Source organism: Castor canadensis, chromosome 12 (assembly GCF_047511655.1).
Source record: "Castor canadensis chromosome 12, mCasCan1.hap1v2, whole genome shotgun sequence".
NCBI lineage: Eukaryota > Metazoa > Chordata > Mammalia > Rodentia > Castoridae > Castor > Castor canadensis.
In genome coordinates this window covers 76,617,309-76,637,694 of record NC_133397.1, presented here as the reverse complement: position 1 = coordinate 76,637,694, position 20,386 = coordinate 76,617,309, and the positions used below count along the sequence as shown (strand labels likewise).

The 20,386-nt window shown below is 45.6% G+C and overlaps 1 protein-coding gene across 4 annotated transcripts; it reads right to left on the bottom strand.

Moving 5' to 3' along the window:
* Window positions 1-622: 622 nt before the first annotated feature.
* Thnsl2 (threonine synthase like 2) lies at window positions 623-17,895 on the bottom strand. Of its 4 annotated transcripts, none has more exons than XM_074050149.1 (9): window positions 17,741-17,895; window positions 14,997-15,231; window positions 13,558-13,752; window positions 13,014-13,166; window positions 9,661-9,894; window positions 6,736-6,884; window positions 6,521-6,646; window positions 4,398-4,549; window positions 632-3,600 (listed from the first exon to the last, which is right to left on the bottom strand). In XM_074050149.1, the coding sequence occupies exons 2-9, from the start codon at window positions 15,217-15,219 to the stop codon at window positions 3,192-3,194; spliced, it is 1,641 nt and encodes a 546-aa protein (XP_073906250.1). In that variant the 5' UTR covers window positions 15,220-15,231; window positions 17,741-17,895; the 3' UTR covers window positions 632-3,191. The 4 variants fall into 4 exon arrangements, with proteins under 4 accessions (XP_073906252.1, XP_073906250.1, XP_073906251.1 ...); XM_074050150.1 differs by having other exon boundaries at window positions 656-3,600; window positions 9,661-9,891; XM_074050151.1 differs by lacking the exon at window positions 9,661-9,894 and having other exon boundaries at window positions 623-3,600.
* Between the last annotated feature and the right edge of the window lie 2,491 nt (window positions 17,896-20,386).

Sequence of the window (20,386 nt, the reverse complement as noted above, 5' to 3'; positions counted from 1 at the left end):
CAAAGGACTCACCCCATCAGTCCTTAAGAAAGGAATGATTTCACGATCGTCCTCATCACTGCAAGCTAACAAGCGTTGTTAATGGACTTGCAGCACCACTACTGACTAGTCTGTGGCACTCAATCCCCAAATAATCCTAGCAGATCCTGTCACTGGGCATGGTGGCTGGGCCAGGTCGACCTCCAACTTGTGCCCAGAGCTGCATCAGCACAAAGAAAACTTTATCCCCAAGGGAGAGGCAATCTCCCAGGCAAGATGAGACTAATTCACAAGGCAATTAGTAAAAAACACAAGATAGCTTAAAAGTACTAAATTGTTTGGGTGCAGACTGTAATTGTGTTAATAGGAAGAACCATTTGTATGGCATTTGAGAATTTACCCAGCACTTAGAAATCCATTATCTCAGGTAATCCTGAAAACAAACCTGCAAGGTAAGTATTCTGATTAGCAGAGGAGGAAACTGAGGCTCACAGAGATGAAATGGTTTATCTGTGCTCACACTACCTGTAAGTGGATGACTCAGAAAAAGCCTTCAGCTGAGTCCAACTCCATTTAATATGTAGATCCTTGCTTTTTTCCACTAAGTGCTGTGTGTGTGTGCATGTGCGTGTGCGTGTGTGTGTGTATGTGTGATGTATATTAGTCAGCTTGGACTGACATAATGGCACGCCACAGACTGCATGGTTTAAAAAAACAGATGTTTATTTCCTCACAGTTCTTCTACAATTTGGGAGTCCAAGATTGAGGTGGTGGTGGTTTCATTCTAAGAACATTCTCTCTGGCCTGCAAATGGTGCCTTTTCTCAGACTTCACTGGCTTCCCTCTGTGTGTGCACATGTTGGGTCCTCATCCTCTTCTTATAAGGACACCAGTCATATTGGATTCAGATTCATTCTAGAGACTTCATTATAACTTACCTTTTTAAAGACCTTATCTCCAAATACAGTTATATTTGGAGGTGTTGTGGGTTACAATGGCAACAGACTAATTTGGGGTATACAATTCAGCCCATAATGGTATGTGTGTATGTTTACAGGGGTGGGTGTATCTTCAAAACACATCTCACTCCAGTCTTCCTCCTCCATTCCCCCCAAGACTCCTTGTGGCTAGTGTAGCCTGAAGTTCCCACTTCCCGTCTATTTCTGCCATGTCCACTGGCTTTATTCTGAGCTCCCTCACGGATGTGGTGGCCTCTCAGAGGCCCAGAGCCATCCAGAGGGTAGGAGTTTCCCTGTGCCCTCTGCTGTGCCCTGAGGCCCTCAGAAACATGGTGGCAAAGGATGAGGAACCACGGCTGGGACTGCCCAAAGCACAGACCAGGAAAGCAGGGCAACAGCAGCCCCTGGTGAACCTCCCTGAGAGGCACGACCATGCTCCCAAATCTTATCCAAGCAAGGGAGAGGGGTGTAGGACCCAGGAGCAGGACCATGCTACCAGGGAAGGATGGAGGGAATACCACAGGAATGCCACCAGCTACATATGAGGAGCGCTGGTGCAAATTACACACCAAACTCAAAGCCACGGTGTGGAGTTCAAGTCCCAGCTTCTCCATTCGCTAACAGTGACACCCTGGCAGGTTACCTCACCTCTCAGAGATTCAGTTGTTTCATCTGTAAATTGGGGGAAAACAGTAGCATCCACTTCACAAGTCATTAGGGTTAAGTGAGCTAATTTTTGTAAAGCATCAACTGGCCTAAAGTAGATGCTGCCAGGGTTACATTGTGGACCTCCTCCTCTCTAAAAAATATTTTTAAAAAAATCCTATTGTACCACTGTGTTGGTAGAAAGATGAGTATAATCTAAGTTGGACTGTATTCATGGTTTCCTTTTGGTTTACGAAACCCACCAAATTTTGATGGTGGCACTGGGTCTGAACTCATGGACTCACACTTACTAGGCAGGCAGGCACTCTTACTGCTTGAGTCACTCCACTAGCCAAGTACTGTTTGAAAAAGGAGGGCAGAGGAGGGAGGGTTAAGGTAATATAATAGAGGGGGTGAATTTGTTCAAAGTACACTATATGTATCTCTGGAATTATCACAGTGACACCACCTTATACTATTAATGAATGCTAATAAAAATAAATAGAAAAAATTTAAAATTTCATGGGTCTCAAAAATTTAAACATTTCCTTTGACTCCCTAAACATTGGACTTCTTGTACCTGTACAGGTAAGTGGTCCCAGGAGCTCCACTGATGTTAAAGTGGATGTCAAATTGTCTTAGAAACTGTCAAGTGGTATGGCTTGTAAGGGGTCACTGTCATTCCTATCATTTCTGTAGGAATAAATACTCCTTTCACCCTCTAGGTACTGAACACCAGGCTTCAATGTTGGGCTTTCCAGTAGCAGGTATCCTCCAGCCTCTTTCTTCAGTCCCTGGGCTCAACAGAGATCCAGGGATGGCATGTTTTGATGAGGAATGCCAGGCAGAGACCAGTCCTGGGTGACCAGCGCCCTCAGACCTCATGGCAGGGAAAGAACTCTGGAGGGTAGACCCTCCCTGGGTGAGGTCACAGCAGCCCCAAGGGTGGGACAACACAGCGTCCTCTGGTGGCAAAAAAACCTCACTCCACCCCATGACTCTACTACCCTTTCCAGAGGGAAACCCAGCATCCAAGACATGAGGCTGACATTGACATCCATGGGCTTGTGTTTGCTTAAAATGTCTCTTATGCCCATAGGATTTGAGCCCAGGAATATAAATAAGTAGCTCTGCTGCTATATGTGATATATGAAACACAGGGCAACTTGACATGGTTTGTACATGGATGCCAGCAAGGCTTCTGCAACCATGGCTTGATCTGGTGATCCTCACCTCAACCCCTTCCACGCTGCCAGTACCAGGGCTCCCTGTGCCCTGTCTGCTCTGCTGCTACACAAGGCTGTGACAACCAGTGCAGAAAACCTCAGTGCTGCCACTCAGCACCCATCAGGGCTGCTGATTCCCACAGCTCTATAGGGAAGTGATTTGCCCACAGGACATCCAGAGTCCCCATTAGATTGAACACTTTATTCCAGGGATTCCCAACATTTTAACTGACAAAGATGGCCAATTCCTTTCTATGGTTAGGGAGCTAGATAAACTAAGACTCAAGAGACTGTAAGTCCTAGGCCTGTGTTAAGGTCGTAAGCAGCACCCAATTCACAGGTCTGGGGTCTTAAACCCCTAGGGCAGAGGTCTACCCTGTGCTCAGGACTCTCCATTGACATTTTCACATAAAGCCGTGCTCCGTTTCCCCCTCCTCCCCCAAGGAGGCTCCACACCCAGCTGAGCAACCCCTTGAGAACCTCCTACACCAGCTCTTCCCAGGGAGAAGGGGCACAAGGCAGCTGACAGGCACACCTTCCTGGAACTGGAAGCCAACTCTGGCTGGCTATTCTGGGCCCTCAGGATATGACCCTTCCACCGCTGGCTCAGGTCTTCAATCGTGTCCCGAAGCATCATCGTCCAGTTGTCCCCTCTCTGCATGGGGGTACAGTATGTGTTCTTGTGCTCCAGGGCTAGAATCTCTGCAGGAGTCTCGGGGGTCAGCCCTGCAGCCAGGACCGCTTCAGGGAACTTGGCTGCAGAGGCAGAGGCCAGGCAGCACCGGTGGTCACTGTCAGGGATGGGGCAGGTGTGAGCAGGAGGACAGGTGAGAGAATAGCAAAGGAGGAAGGAGAAGGAACAGGTGTTAGTTAAGAGAAGGAGAGACAGAGGAACAATTGATACCTTGAATTTACCTCTACAGTAATGCGGCCAAGCAAAGTGCTCTTAGTTGGAGGCCCAGCTCAACCAGCACACACACGCACACACGCACACACACACACACACGCACGCACACACGCGCGCACACACGCACACGCACACACGCACACATGCACACGCGCGCGCACACACACGCACACACACGCGCGCACACACACACGCACACACACGCACACGCACACACGCACGCACACACGCACACACGCGCGCACACACACATGCACACACACGCACACACGCACGCACACACGCACACATGCGCACACGCACACATGCACACACGCACGCACACACGCACACATGCGCACACGCACACATGCACACACGCGCGCACACACACGCACACGCACACATGCGCACACGCACACATGCACACACGCGCGCACACACACGCACACGCACATGCACACACGCACACATGCACACACGCGCGCGCACACACGCACACGTGCACACACACACGCACACACACAATCCATCAGATATCTATCATACTTCCTCTTCCGAGCCTACAGTTCCCAGGCATAGTTCACATGGTACTCATTACACCCATTAATGCAACTGGGCACAATCCCGTCTCCCTGCTTAGAAGAGGAGAGCCCCTGAAAAATCAAGACGCCTAAGAGACACAGACCCTATGGTCTATACCTGGGCTGCTGCTTGTCTGTCTGCTGGTAATGGTAACTCACAGCCACAGCAGAGTGAGGACACAACAGGTACTTGTTCTCATCCCAGCAGCGGGCCATGGTCCGCGTGATGGCGTCATCTGATACTGACTCAGATGTTACTGCCTCTGAAAGCTGAAGAGTCCCAGTTTTTGTTTGTTTGTTTGAGACAGGGTCTCACCATGCAGCCCAGGCTAGGCTGAAACTCACAATCCTCCTGTCTCCACCTCCCATGGGCTGGGATTACAGGGATGTGCCACCACGACTAGCTAGTTTCCTAGTTTTGAGCTGATTCGTTCAACTTGGAAGAAGGATACATTTCAGTGTTAGGTCAATACATTTAGGTGGCAATTTGGCTCATTAATCAAATCAATATGTAGTCATGTTCCACAACCAGACAGCACAGAAGGTCAAGGGCATTCAATATTTCTGGTGCTTTGTTGTTGATGCATCTCCTTCCTGGTGTGAAATCTGCATCCTATCAGTTCCCACCCAGCTAAGAAGCAACTGCTATAGGAAGCCTCCCTTTACTCCAGGACAGAGGAGACTCCCCTCTCGGTGCTCCCTCAGGGAGGGTGGCTTATCTGATCATTCCTTGAAAAAGTACTGCAAGCATTCTACTTACACTTGACCACAAGAGAGACCACACGGTGTTTAGGTTGTTTATATAGCTACCTCCCATAGGGTTTAGAGAAGGCAACGAATGCATTTTCTTTCTTCTTTTTCTTCTTCTTTTTTTTTTTCTATTGCTGGGGATTGAACCCAGGTTCTCATGCATGCTGGGCATATAATGTTCCACTGAGATATAACCACCCCTAGTTCAATAGATGGGTTTTGTCTTTGTATCTCCAACACCAAGAACACAGTAGATAGATAATATGAGTGAACGCACCTCTGGCAAATGGAGTGTCTCTTATGTGTATAGCCAAGGAGAGAATGAAGAGACAGAGGATATGGTATCTTGCTTCATGGAGCATCTCATTTCAAGAGGAGAAAGAATGTGGGTGTCAAAACAACCCATTAACCAAATAAAGAGGTGTTTGGCTGCATCAAAGGAAGCTTAGATTCCAAAGACAGAAATTCCACTCTGGTCTGCATGGTGTAGCTCAGTCTAGAGGGTCACTGATCATGCAGAATTATGTCACATAGGGACAGTTACAGGAACTGGGAAGACTAAGTCAGTAAATGAGGATTCTCTTCAACTCTGTAGAAAATGTTGAAGTAAAATCAGATTTGCAAGCTAGAAGGAACATATTTTAGCTCTACATAAAGAACTTTGTAATAACTAGAGCTGGCATAAGGTAGTGAGGTCCTGGTCACTCACTGGAGGTATATTGTTCAGATGGCCACTTAGTGGGAATATAGCAAAAATTAAAGACAGCTTCAGAAATCCTATATTTTATACATAGAATAAGTAACTATCACCAGGTTGCATTAAAATAAAAGCAAACCTTTCGAAGAGATTTCTAAAATAAATAAACTTATTTCCTAAATAAAATTTCTTCTCTAAGTGAAAGAGAGAGACAAGAAGGAAAGAGAAGAGAAGGGAAGGGAAAGGAAGGGAAGGGGGGAGGGGGAGGGAGAAGAGGGGAAGAGAGGGGAGGGGAAGGGAAGGGAAGAGAAGGGGAGAGAAAGGTCTAACAGGATCAATGTCTGCTCAGTCTGGAAGGGCAGAGTGGTTTGCCCTTGTTTACCAATTATTATTATTGGAAATAAACAACTATAGTAAATAAAAACATGAATGGTTACTGTATTGAACCCCATATTAGGAGGCAGTATCTAAAGTGCCTTACGTGTATTATTTGATAGGTAGGCATTTTATTATCCCCATTTTTCAGATGAGGAAACTGAGGCACAGAATTTAAGAAACGGGTCTAATACCTCACAGCAGGTTTAAAGCTGAGCCTGACTGACTCTAAATCATGTTCTCTTCTGCCTTTCCTCATTCAATAAATTAACCCAAATAAAGTAACAGTAAGAGTGTCTGGCTCCTGGTAAGTTGTTCAAAAAACAGGTGTCTCATTCCCTTGCCCAGAGTTCCAAACCCCATATCTGTTGCATGGCTGCACCCTTTCCTTTCTCTGTGGCATATGGGTAGTGGCTGACCTTGCTGTGCAGTTCCTTGGGTAGATGCAGACTTTGGGTTCTTTCAAACTGCTCCATGAGGGCTTTTGTCTCCTGGCTGTTGGAGCCAGAAAGCAGCCAGAAGATTCTCTCCATGTTGTATGGTACCTGGGCAGAAAGGCAGAGTCCAGGTCATCCTGGACTAGTCCCACCCCACTAACACCTGGGTCAGATCTGCTCACTCCCCGCAGGCCCACCTGAATGTCCATAGCTGATGCCAAGGTTGGTTTGACAGCTTCAGACAGAGAGAAGTCTCCACTCTGGACAGTCCTGTGGATGATGTCATTGTGGTTCACTGCCACGACCAGGTGGATGGGCAGCCCCATCTTCTGTGCAATGCACCCAGCTTGGGACAACACAGAAGAACAGTATTTTAGGAAAAAAAAAAAATTTAATTGGGCTTCATCAAAACTGAGAAACTTTTGTATTGTTTGAATATTTTTGTGCTTCCAAGGATACTATCAAAAAATGTGAAAAGACAACTTACAGAAAGAGAAAAAGTATTTGCAAGTCATATATCTGATTAGATATCAAGAATATACACATATAAACGTGTACATAAATATGTATACATCCAGAATACATAAAGTACACTTAAAACTAAATAATAAAAATATAGTTAATTTAATTTTAAAATATGCAAATGATCTGGGTAGAAATTTGTCCAAACAAGTTACACAAATAGCCAATGAGCACATGAAAAGTCACAAAGTCACTCAGTGTCATTAGAAAAACACAAACCAAAACCACAGTGAGCCACCACTTCATACCCACCAGGATAAAAAAGACAGATAAAGTGTTGGCAAGGATATGTAGAAACTAGAACATTCTCATTGCTGGTGGGATGTAAAATGGTTCACCCACTTTGGAAAACAGTCTGGAAGTGCTTCAAAATGTTCAACATAAAGTTAGCATATGACCCAGCAATTGAATTATAAGTTATATATCCCAAAGAAATGAAAACACAGGTCTACATAAAACTTAACATACCAATGTACACAGCAGTATAAATAATAGCCCCAAATTTAATACAATCTAAATGCCCATCAACTGAGAAGTTGATAAACAAAATATGATACACCCATGCAATAGAATAAATACTGACACACGCTACAATATGGATAAACTTTGAAAACACAATGCTAAGTGAGAGACGTCAGATGCAAAAAGCCACAAATTGTGTCACTCCAGTTCTAAGAAATGTCTAGAACGGATAATCTAGAGACAAAATAGCTGAGTGGCTGCATATTGCTTGTGGGGAGAGTAGCTTGAGGGGAAATGAGAAGAAATTGCTAATGGGCACAGAGTTTTATCTTAGGGGGCTATAAATGTACTACAATTGATTGTGGTGATAGTCACACAACTCTGTGAATATACTAAAAACCACTGTACACTTGAAATGTGTGAATGAATGGAAATCATATAGCAATAAGCTAGAGAGAGAATCACAGTGACCTGTTCTATGTGCCAGCCACCTACCAGGTGCCCACACACGCCCACTATTGTCAGACAACTTATTTGTAGAAGAAGAAATAAAAATACAAGAGGTTGAAATGTCCAAGACCTGCTAAGTAGCAGAGTCCAGGTTCAAAGTACACATGAGTCTAGAACACACAATCCTCCCCCAACTCATCTCTTAGAAACAGTGGCTCCAGATGGTGCTTCCTGGAGACATGCCAAGAGAGGACAGAGCAGCACCCCCAGTCCACCCTAATAGCTGCTCTTGTTTGCATGGTATAAACAAGGAATTCCTCACCCTGAGAGATGGAAGGCTCCAATATGTGACATAGCCTAGGAAGGTTTTATATACTTTCATGAGTGGCTTTTCTCTAGTGAGTGGTTAAGGGGACTTAGGGCTACGCACATTTCCCCAATATCACTCTTAATTTTGCAAAGCACTTTCCGATTCTTATTTCCCTTGAGTCCTCATGGAAATATTGATATTCTTGGATGAAAAGAAGAAATGGACACTCAGGAGGGTCCAGGGGCTTAAAGTCCAACAGTTCCTGATGGAGCAGGGCCGGACAGGAATGCCCTCAGCAAATGGTGGCTACATGTTTACTTTGTGTCAAGCACTGTGGAGGACCCTGGGCTGCAGAGGCCACAGCTGCACAGTTGCAGCTGGCACCACTAGCTAGAAAGTAACATGAATGGGAAGTATGGTAGATATCCCCCACCATGCATGGTAAAGGAGCCAAAGGTCCTTGTTTAACTGCCAACCCACTGCTCTTTCCAGCCCCTGCTAGTGGAAGAAATTGAGAAGTTTTTAACCATTAAGATGTCTTCATGGTCTCACCTACACCACCCCAATGCCTTTCAGAGACAGAACTCTCAGAAACAGTAACACCATAAGCTCTGAGAATTGGTGAGGACGCAGGCTCTGGACTGCCTGAGCTGTAGTCCTGGCTCTGTTACTGACCAGCCATGTAACCAGGGGCAAGATGACTTATCTTTGCCCCTGGCTTAAAGTCCCACATGAGGGTGCATGAATTAATACGTGAAAAGACCTAAGAATTGTGCCTGAAGCTGCCACGCGGTCAGTCAGCACTTTACCCTTACAAAGTTCATATGCACACGAGAATCCTACTTGCTCCTCACTACAGTCCTGAAAGATATGGTAAGCGATTCAATCTCCTTTTTACAGCTAAGATTTGAGTCTGAGGGACCGCCTACACACACTCAGCTATTAAAGGGCAGACTAAGGCCAGAATCCTAAGTTCAGCACGCTTTGCGCCTCACATGGCACCTGAGTACTGCCCCCACAGCAGGCAGCCTGCACAGCTGAGAGTAAAGTCCAGTTTTCTGGGAGAGAGCACTGCCCGTCAGGTTCCAAGGACAACCTTTGACCTTGTCTCTCCACACTCTGCTGAGTGAGCTAGAGCAGCAGCTCAAGCTGCTGGAGGACCCCAGGGCTAAGCCCTTACCCTCCCCCCTGAGCAAGCACCCAAGATGTTCCCCCAGAAGTTAGTGGGGAAATCCTCTGAGGTGTTCTTCAGTGTGGTTTCCTGTTGCCTTTGGAACTAGGACTTGACCTTCTTTCTCTTCACATTTCCAGTCAGAGGGCAGTTGAAAAGAGACTGGGAATCTGTGTAGAAAGCTTATCTGACCCTTGGGTTTCTTACCTGCAAGGTTACCACCAGCCCCTGTTGGCACAACCACTTCCACAGGAGGCAAGGGGTACATGTCCAAGGAGGGTACACACTGGAAGTAAGCAAAGAAGTGGTGGGCCATTTGCACGAGGACCCGAGACCAGTTGATGGAGTTCAGGCTCATCAGGTTGTGCTTCTTCACAAAAGCCACATCACCAAACACGGCCTTGATGGGTTCATCAAGCTCATCACTGTTTCCCTCCACTGCTGGGGAGAGAAGAATCAGCTCTCAAGGGCAGGATGAAGCCCCAGATGGCCACTGCTGGACTGGGCCAAGGTCCTCCCAGGCTGAGCCCACCCTCCTGGGATCTTCACTCAGTCTTCGAGTTTCTTTACTTTTACATGGCTCGGACTTATTTTCATTCCTGTGATCCTGAATATTTACCTTCACCTGAAGATAGCTGGAACCATTTCTAATGTTACTATCATTATATAAAATAAGATATATGATGTCAACCTTTTGCATATTGGGAAAAGAATTTCCCTTTGTATTCCATGCCCAATTCCTCCACTCTTCTGCAAAGGAGGGGGAATTGTTCACCTGATTGTGAGATGGTGAGAAGCTGATCCTTTACTCCATATCTCTACTGGGGCTCAGGAGAAATGGTCACTATTCCCCTGTGGTCTGCCCTCATTGAGATCACAAGGATGAGTTTTCCTCTCTCTGCAACTCTATGCCAGGTAACCTTGCTTGGGCAGAACTTCTCTTCCTTGAAGTTGGGTATGTATAATGGTTTAATTTATGGGTGAATTATTGGGTAAACTTATCAGTGAATTGTCCACTAGTCCAACATATATTCCTCAATCTAGCATAACTAGCAACCACACAATGTTGATTCTTATCTGATACATGGGTCTTTATCCATTGGATCTATGCTTGGAGGGGAGAGGTGAAATTTATTGGGAAGTCCCACAGCAAGCATTAAGGTTGTGAACCATTTCCCCCTAACCACTAGATAGCAGTAATGAGGACTGGGGACTGAGTCTATGTCCAAGTGTCAACCCCAAGTGGCCTGAGCTACTCACAGCAATCCCATTCCTTTGCCAGGACCAAGCCAATCAGTACCTGGAATTCCTGAGGGGTCAAGACTGGCACCAAGATAGGCATATGATAAATTTAGGCCAGTGAGACACAAGGGAATGTTTACTGGGTTCTAGAGAAGATTTGCTGCTTTTAAGAAAGAGCCACAGGAAAAGACAGAGATCTGGTTACCTTGTGTCAACATTATATGACCACAAGAGCAATAAGCTTTAGGACTGGGGAAGGCAGAGTAGAGAAAAGAAGAACTTGAGCTCCTGAAGGTACTATTGAGTCAGTGAAAACCCACCCCATCTTTGGAAGGCCAGTCACAGAAGCTGGAAATTATTCTTCTTTAAGCTGGCCTGAGTTAGGTTTTCTGTTACTTCCTACAAAAAACATCCCCAATAATAGAATCAATTAATACCTAGTCCGTACTGATTGCTTATGCTAAGAACTACACAATGTATGTGGAAATTACAACTTTGTAAATTTAAGGTCCACACACAATAATCTAAGTGGTCTATCCCTATCCCCTGAGCTCATCAATCCAAGGGAAAACACACACTTATTGTTAGCTCCTGAACTTACAACATCCTCCTTACAGCCAAACCAGAAAAGAAAGGAAGAATTTGAAATGTGCTGTTTACAAACAAGACTGATTTCTTGAAAGCCTACTGTACTATTTTCTTAAAGCTCAGAACCTGTTCAGAACAAAAATGTACCTTCAGCTCTAGTAATAAAGCGTGATAGCTGCACTCGTCATCAGCCACGTGCCTTCCACTAGTTCACAAATGGGCACCATTATCCAACAGGAATGAACTTCCATTCATGCCTTTACCCAAAGCCTTCTAATATATGTGAAAGGCAAGAAAGAAGTTGGTGGTATGGCAAAAGTACGAAAAGCTATTCTCTAGTTTAATGCTAGGAAAAGAGTCTTTGGTCCATAACTAGCAATTTTGGTACTTGGGGTATAACAGGGACCTTCAAGAGCCTGAATTTTTGCACTAAAATCTTGCAATGACTGCAGGAAAATGCAGCCAAATATGAGCAATTATCAAGGCTACGTGCACGATTTTGCTACACTGGAATGTGCTTGTACTTGCTAAGGACAAGAACATAGGCATTTGGTTTGCTTTTGAACAAACAGACAAAGGATATTCGTGCTGCTTCCAGGAGTAAGGTTTGCTTCCACATTGCCTTTGCTCCTTGACAAAATTGATGTTACATTAAAAAAAAAATCCTCTACAGGATTACACCAGGAGGCCAAGCCAACTGTAGAAGGAATATTTTCTGCCATAATCTTTGCTATCCCTGCCAAGTAAGTAACCAAACTATGCCAGGCTTCATGGATAGCCTGTCCTTGGTCACAGTGCACAGAACCTCAACCAACACATGGTACTGCTCAAACTCCTGTCCCCACCTTTCATCTCCCTGAAATCAAGTGGAATGTGAGAGGTGCAAATAAAAATGTGTAGTTCCACCCACACCTTCCCCAACCTTCTCCAGTCTCAGTCTCCACAACAATTAGAATCATTTGGAATAAATGATCCGGCACAAAAAGAGATGATTTTCTACCTTCTCTAACCACAAAATGCTATAGTTCCTTTAATATAGCTGAGAACTTTATTACAGAACTAGCTATAAGTAACTAATGATGGGTCTTGCTGACCGGCTTCCTATTTTAAATACTAGACCTGCCAACTATGAACATGGCTTAGTGGTTTCTGAATTGTAGGGAAGGGCACGAACTGCCAACATGTAGTAACACATTCTCTTAATTATTTAACACATTTGTGCCTTCTACACTTCAGTGCCTTAGAATAAAACCAAAGTCTCTTAGCTCAGGTTACAGCTCTGCATGGCTGCCTATGCACGTGACACCAGCAAACAGAAACTACATGGAGGTGGCATTCTGTGACGTATGGCTTTAAATCTGAAATTTAGGCTGGCAGTATGGCTCAAGCGGTAGAGTACCTGCCTAGCAAGCATGAAGCCCTGAGTTCAAACCCCAGTGCTACCAAAAAAAAAAAAAGTACTAAACCTGCACTTTCTATGTTGAATTATTATAATTGGTTTATGCATATGTCACATCAAGTAGTTTAGGATACTATGTAGCCAGGAACTGCTAAGAGCCAAGCCAAGGCATATATACAAACTTCAAAATGTAACTGATGAACAGAGAGAAAGACGAGATGGGAGGACAGTCAGCCAGTCAATTGAGAAGTTTTGTCCCAGATCATCTGCCAAAAGAGACCCAGTCAAGGCAGGACCATGCCATCCTTGGAACCTCTGCCTCAGCACCCACCTCCAAACACATGGACGTTCTCCTTCAGCACTGTTGTCATCTGGAGCTCCTGGATCTTCGAGCAGTGACCTTTGGGCAGCAGAACAATGATGTCCATGTTCTTTGCCCCTTGAACACTCTCAATGGCAGCACTCCCTGTGTCCCCAGAAGTTCCTGGATGGGAAGACGGGAGACCCCTCCCCTTTAGAGGGGGATGGAAAAGAAAAGAAATGTTGCCAAAGGCAGCGATATCCACTTTCAAATACTGCAGGGTAGGACCTTAATACATAGCCTGGGGTCCATGGATCCTTGGATGAAATTCAGGACATGGGTGAACTTAGTACCACATAATCTTAAGTATTCTGTGTACTTGAAAATATTATTTTGAGAGGATCCATAGCCTCTACCAGATTGAGAAAGGGGTACATGGCACGAGAACAGGTTAAGAATCATGCTGTAGAAGAAATGATGACAGTGCCTGAGAGACTCAATTGAGGGATCCTACATGTGGACACCCTACATACGGGGTACCAAGGGACTCCAGCCTCATGTCCACAATACGCACCTACAACCACGGTGACATGCTTCTTCCTCTTCTCCAGGAAGTACTGCAAGAACTGAGCAGTGCAGCTCATGGACAGATCCTTAAAAGCATAAGTAACCCCGTGCCACAGCTCCAAAACATTCAGCTTGTTCTTCAGCCTGCACAGATGAACCACTTCTCTGTGGCGGAATCTGCTGAAGGCTCGATCAATCAGATCTGTCAGGAAAGGAGAACTGGACAGTGAATGAAAGTCATTATCTCTTCCCTCAAGTTCTCTCTCAGTCTCTTTAGCATTTAGATGAATTTAAAGTTTTCATCTCCTTCTACCAGATAAAAAGACCAGAAACTTTTATCTTAAATGACACTATTTATGAGTGAATACAATCATATAAACCTAGAAAAAATCTGGACCGACATGCACTAAACTGCTCATAGATTGCTCAATAGGATTCTCCCAGAGACCAGAATTAATGCTAGAAGTCCTTAGTTTTTCCACTTTGTACACTTATTCATTGTTTGAGTTTCTTACAAACATGTATTCCAATAGTCAATTAAATAGTTATATAACAAACAAACCATGTCTAATCCTTCTAATTTTCCTTCCTAAAGACAGAAAGACTTTGTCTGTTTTTTGTAATACTAAATCTCACACCATGATGCCAGGACCTGGGCATAGGGGATACACTAACATACCCATAGAGGGGCAGTCTAGAACAGAGTTTCTCAAACTTTTATAGATAGACCAAGCCCCTGGGATCTTGTTAAAATACAGAGTCTAAGCCTGTAGATCTGAAGAAGACTAAGATGCCTAACAAGTGTCAAAGCAACTGGTATCACTACTGGTCATTCTGAATGGTCCTTTCTCCTCCCCATCCCGAAACATCCAGCATTACATTATGGACTTTCTTCTGGCTACTCAAAGTGTGGTCCATGGACCAACAAAATTAGTCTCATCTGGTTGCATGATAGAAATATAGAATTCTCAGGCCCACCCCAGATCTACTAAACCAGAATCTGCTTATTACCAAGATCTTCAGAGGGAATCCACGGGCACATTACAGTTTTGAGACAAGCTGGTACAGGACACTAGCAATGTCCCTTGTGGAATTACCATTCAAAGAGACAAAATGGCAATCTGGGGGTCCTGGTGCTTTGTACACAAAAAAAGAATCACCCTAATGTTCAAACCACTAGGATGACTGTCAAATCCTTATTCTTAAAGAGGTTTTAAAATAAATTCCCAGCAGACCATTTGGGCATTTGTCTCACTGGAGGTGGGAGCTGGAACAGATGAACTCTCGGGATATTTTCGATTCTGGGGTTCTAGAGTCAGGGGAAAAAGCCCCAAAGTTTGGGAAATGCAACTAGAGACTTTTTAGCAGTTAGGTGATGGATTTACAATTCTGTGTGTGTCAGGGGTGGGGGAGTTTGCTGAACTGGCAGGGGTTGAGGACACTCACCATTTAAGTCGTTTCTTGGAATGAGCTCAGAGCCGATGAAGAGGGCACACAGCTCCTTTACCAGGCCAGGATAGGAGAGCATGCTCCAATGACGCAGAGTCTCTCTGTCTAGCTGTGGGAGCTCCTCAGGCATGTAGAGTCCCCCATCAGGTGCATAGCCAGAGAAAAGGGCCCCCTCAAAGTCAACCTGTGGGGCCATGCCCCGGGTGCTGATGTACCACATGATTCTGGAGGCCTGCAGAGGGAACAGCCCCAGAGGTACCTGGTCTTCCAGTTCCTAGCACCACACAGAGTAACGCTGAAGCACCTACAGCCCTCTTGGCTGGCCTCTGAGCCACCACTCACTGGGGTGTGTGTCCCAGACCTGGAGACAGCAGCCCTAACTTGAGTCTTGTGCCTGCTTTGTCTGGTACTGTGCAAATCATGACCTCTCCCATCAAAATGAGACAATTTGCACTGACCTACTACCTTGAGGAGGAGGGTACAGGAGCATGCCAGGGACAGGGAACACTCAGTCCTCACCAGTGAAAAAGCAATCCTTAGAGTGGGGAAAAATCATAGCAATAGCAGACAACTGCCATTTAGATAGCTTTCTTGGTAAGAAGACAGACACATCTGGTCATGCACCCTTTTGAGAAGAGAATGGGTCCACATCTGCTAAAAAAAATAACGACCTTCAGTGGTTATTTAGAGATGTTGCCACTAACTTAGTGGATTTTAACTCTGGTTGAAATCAATTTAGAAGCTCTAAAAAAAATTCACATACCTGAGACCTCACCTGGAGCAATTAAACTAGACTGAATAAGAGGCTCCTGGAGTAAGCCTTATGCAAAGTCAGGCAGAGAACAGCATGACGAACTTACCCCAGTTTTCCTGGGACTTTCCTGGATTTAAAACTGCAAGTCCCATGTCCCAGGAAACCCCGCAGTCCTAAGCAAACTAGGATAGTTGGTCATCCTAGTTGATAACTAGTGCCTTACCTCTTGGTCTAATCCTAGAAGACTAGCTAGTAGCACGCATGCGCCTGTCCTTACAGTTCTCTAGCCGTGGCTAAGTGGCCCTGGTTAACTGGCACGGACTCAGAGTTCTTGGGTTCTGCAGGTGGAGACGAGTCACAGCAGTTGAATTTAGGGGTTCAAGTGTTAAGGTTCCATTGTGACTCTGGGGGTGAATTTGACTAGATGTAGTTCTCTGTGCCACTTTTCTGGGCCCACTGGGAGCAAAGATTTCTACCTAAGGGTATGAGCTGACATTGGTCCAGAAGAATTCTGGCTTCCCATACCGTGTCTCTTACACCTGTAGGCCCAGTGTGAGTTCTTCCTGGGCTGCCACACGCCACCCCACTGCCTACGAATGCATATGCATCCAATTTAGAGACAGACATGCGTCTCATCATTCAAACCACAAATCTTTTGAAAGTGAAAGGGGAGAGATATTATTATGCTGGGACAATGGGTACAAGTGAGTTGTCTCTGGAAAGTTGGGACAGTCACCCTGTGTAGAAGTCTATGGCAAGGAAATTCAAGGTAATTCGACAAGCCATCTATAGTGGGTAAGGTGTCTCACAAATAGAAGCAGGGTCATGAAGCCAGAGCCTTCAACAAAGAGGAATTTCTGTAATTCTGGCCAAGAGTTAGCACCACGGCAAATTGTCTGAGTCTGGAGTAACAGGCAGAAGGCCTTGGCCCACACTAGGACCACACTAAAGAATACACTGCAACAGAACTGCCAAAACACTACTGCAGAGGTGAGGGCAGGAGTAAGGAAATATTTTCAGAAGGCTCTTCCCTGGGTGGAGTGGACCACATGGCACCGTGGACACTGGGCTGGTCTCTGGGTTTCCCACACTGAGGAGGATGTGGATAAACTGTTCAGGAACAAAGGAAAGAGGCTGACTAGGGTTCTGCCCGTGTGGATATATGGAGCTGGTCACATTAGCACACAAATCCATGCACACAGCAGCAGATTGTCCCTGTTCTGTCCAGCGACCACAAGGGGCAGCATTCCCTAGACAACTGGGCCGCCCTAGGGAGAAAGACATGGTTGGATTCAAGGAACTAGAGAAGCCCAGAAATAGAATCAGCTGCCACATGGGGGTGGGGAAGCTGAGGAAGAAACCAAGCACTTTTGTTGAACTGTTATATGGGGACTCCAGGCATCGGGCGTGGGACTGGACTAAGTGACGTCCAGTATGTATTATTGCAATAATTTTCCCAGTGACTCCTCTGGATCTTATTCCAGAGTGGAGACAGGGCAGAAAAACTGTAAAAATCCCGGGTAAATAAGGGGAGTAGGAGCCGCCTGAAGGCCGGGGTTGAGGGGGGAAGTTGAAGGGACATTTCAGGAAGGGACCCGCGGAGTAGCTTCGAGAAGAAGTGGGACAGGGTGGAACCTTGGCCCCCCCTATCCCCCCCCACTCCCAGACTGAGCCAGCCCCTCGGGGTGGAGGCCCAAGAAAGAGATCTAAGCCCTCAGGCGGCTCGCAGAGGTCTAAGGCTCCCCTCCCAGCCTCTGAACACCCCTCAGCTTCCCAGTTTCGGGGCTAAGTGTCGCCAAACCGAGGCGTGGGAAACCCTCCACCCTCCGGCCGCTCCGAGTCCTAGTGCCCCAGCTGGAGGCTACAGAAGGGGCGCGGGGACCGATGCGGCCGCGACAGTCAGCGCACAGCAAGGTCGCCCGCCCAGCCCAGCAAGAGCGCGGAGGGCGCGGCGACGGCGGGAGGACGCGGGGCCGCGCGCGGTTACCGGGCGCAGGGCGCGGGGCGCGGGGCGCAGGGCTGCGGCTCCGATCGCGGCGCTGGCCAGTCTGAGTGCGCGGCAGGCAGGGCTCGGCTTCGCGTGGGACCCCTGTGGCGTCAAATGCCTGGACCCGAGGCGCTACCAAGGGGGTGGGGGAGGAAGGGGCGTGGAACAGGAGGTGGACAGAGCCAAGGCCAAGTGAACCGTAGAGAGAAAGCCGTTTATTCTCGCTGGGCGCTTGCTAAAAATTCTAGTCTCATTCGGGCCTTTAATCTTTCTGCGCTGCTGAGAGCACCCTAAAACCTCATTTTTTTTTTTTTTCAGATAAGAAAATAAAGGGCGAGATGGGAAGAAGAAAGGCCCTTCTCTTCTTTGGGCTTCATAACGCTCTTCCGCAAAATCACAGAGGACAGACTCGTTTCTCAAACTGGGGCCAGAATTCACCACATGGCTGTGTCTGCTTAGCTCCAAAACATGTTTATGGGAAAACGCTTTTTTTCTTTTTTTAATTTAATCCATCCTCAACCTCAGATCCCAAAAAGAAAACACTTTTTATTAAGTATATTAATCCTGCCTCTCAATTCATTTTGAAGAAAAGAAAGCCAAGAGACTGGGGAAAAAAAAGTACCGTCCATGCAAATTGAGAGTGGGGAGGGAGAGGAGGAAGAGGATGAGGGGAAGGGGGAGGAGGAGGAGGAGGAGAAAAGAAAGAAAGAAGAAGGAGGAGGAGGAGGAATAAAATGTGTTGTAATGGCTGGTGCTGGTTTCTAGATTCACAATTCTATTTCGTTTACCTGTTTGATTATCCTTATGTCAGTACTGTACCATTTTGATTACTCTATACCAGATTTTTAAATTGGGAAATATGAAACCTCCAAACTTGTTCTTTTTTTTAATTAGTTAACTTATTATTATGATGATTATTATTATTGGTGACACTGGGGCTTGAACTCAGGGCCTCATGCTTGCTAGGCTTGCTAGGCAGGTGCTCTATCACTTGAGACACTCCACCAGCCCAAACTTGTTCTTCTTTTTCAAGGTAATTTTGGCTGATCTGGGTCCTTTACCCTTTCACATAAATGTTAGGATCGTCTTGCCCATTTCCGCAAAAAAAGAAAAAAAAAAAACCAATTGGAATTATGCCAGTCAGTTTTTGCTGGATAATTTGGGACTATTTATTTGGAACCCATCTGAGGATGATTCAGGGTTCTTGACCTTAAGTTGTTATTCCATCTCTTCAAATAACCACCAAGCACATTGAGTGGAATGATTGATCATCAATGTAGAAATTTTTTAAATACTTGGAGAGAGCAGGTGCGTCCTGACTTGGAATGTCATTCTTCCTTTCCCCCTGCCCTGCTGTCCTTGCCTGAATTGACACCAGAGGAATCCCCAGATCTGGCCTATGTGCTGCTTGAAGTCTGGAGAGACTCTAGCAGGTGGCTTTCTTCTCCAGAGTCCAGGCCATGTGTGCTCTCTAATCCTTAGTGAGGGCTCTGGTCTCTAATTCCTACATCCCAGAGCACAGAGACATAGGAAACTTCTCCCTCTGCACAGCCTCAGAAAAGTGACTCTGCCTGAGTCACTGCAGAGTGACTCAGCTCTGCTTTGAAGATCACTGGCTTCAAAGTCACAGACAGCTAAGCTTTCTAATCAAGGTCAAAAAGGGAAGAAACAGTTTTTAATCTCATAAAAAACTAAATGTTGATATGAGGTAGAACAGATCATAGAAAATGAGGCATGGGAAATAGTAGCCAGGAATTCAGAGGAAAACACTATTAATAAATGACCTGATTAAAAGCACACAAGCACTATTTTCTTTGCTTGAAGCCTTACACCCCCTCAATAAACTGCAACATTTAGCTAGAAGGAAGAAAGAGCAGTTATCTCCCTCTGACCTTGTCTACTTGCCCAAATAATTAGTTTGCTCTGGGACTGAACAAGAATATCTTAAAGAAAGGTACTTATTCTAGGGAAGACACCTGGAAAAATGACTCCACTGGGCACACACACACACAAAGTGTTTACAAAAAAACTGCTTATTGCAAAGATGGTCACATGTCTTGAAGGAAGCATGATAGGACACATTCTTTGTTTAAAGGAAAGCTCAGACATCTATGTCATGATGACCAAAATTTAATAAGCAGGCCAACCTTGAAATCTTTGGGCCTAATCGCTAAAACAATGTAACAGCGAAAATGATGAAATATACCAGGTGTCAGAACAAAGAGGAGCACTTCTCCCAAAGTGAAGTTGAGTCAGCCCCCAACTACTTCTTCACCATAAATACCTCTGACGTTAGAGCACTCATTGTATCCGTTAACAGATGTGCCAGCACCCATGTCTGGGTTGTGTACTATGTTTCCTTTGCTTTGCTTTACTAATAAACTTTCTTGGTCTCTATCTTGACGTGTCCTAAAATTCTTTTTTGCAACAATATCAGTGGGTACTGAACTCAGTATCCAAGAGCTAAATGGAGGTCTTTCTTTTGGAGAAAGAACCTCTGGTTCTGCTGTTCACACTTGTTCAGAATTCTGTCTTCTTCCTTGGGCCACGTAGATGTTTCTGTTTTCTATAGCTGCTGTTTTGAATGTTCCAGTAGCAATTCCTAATTATTAACCTGTTGTTCCTTGAGTCTTTTGTGAGAAGTCA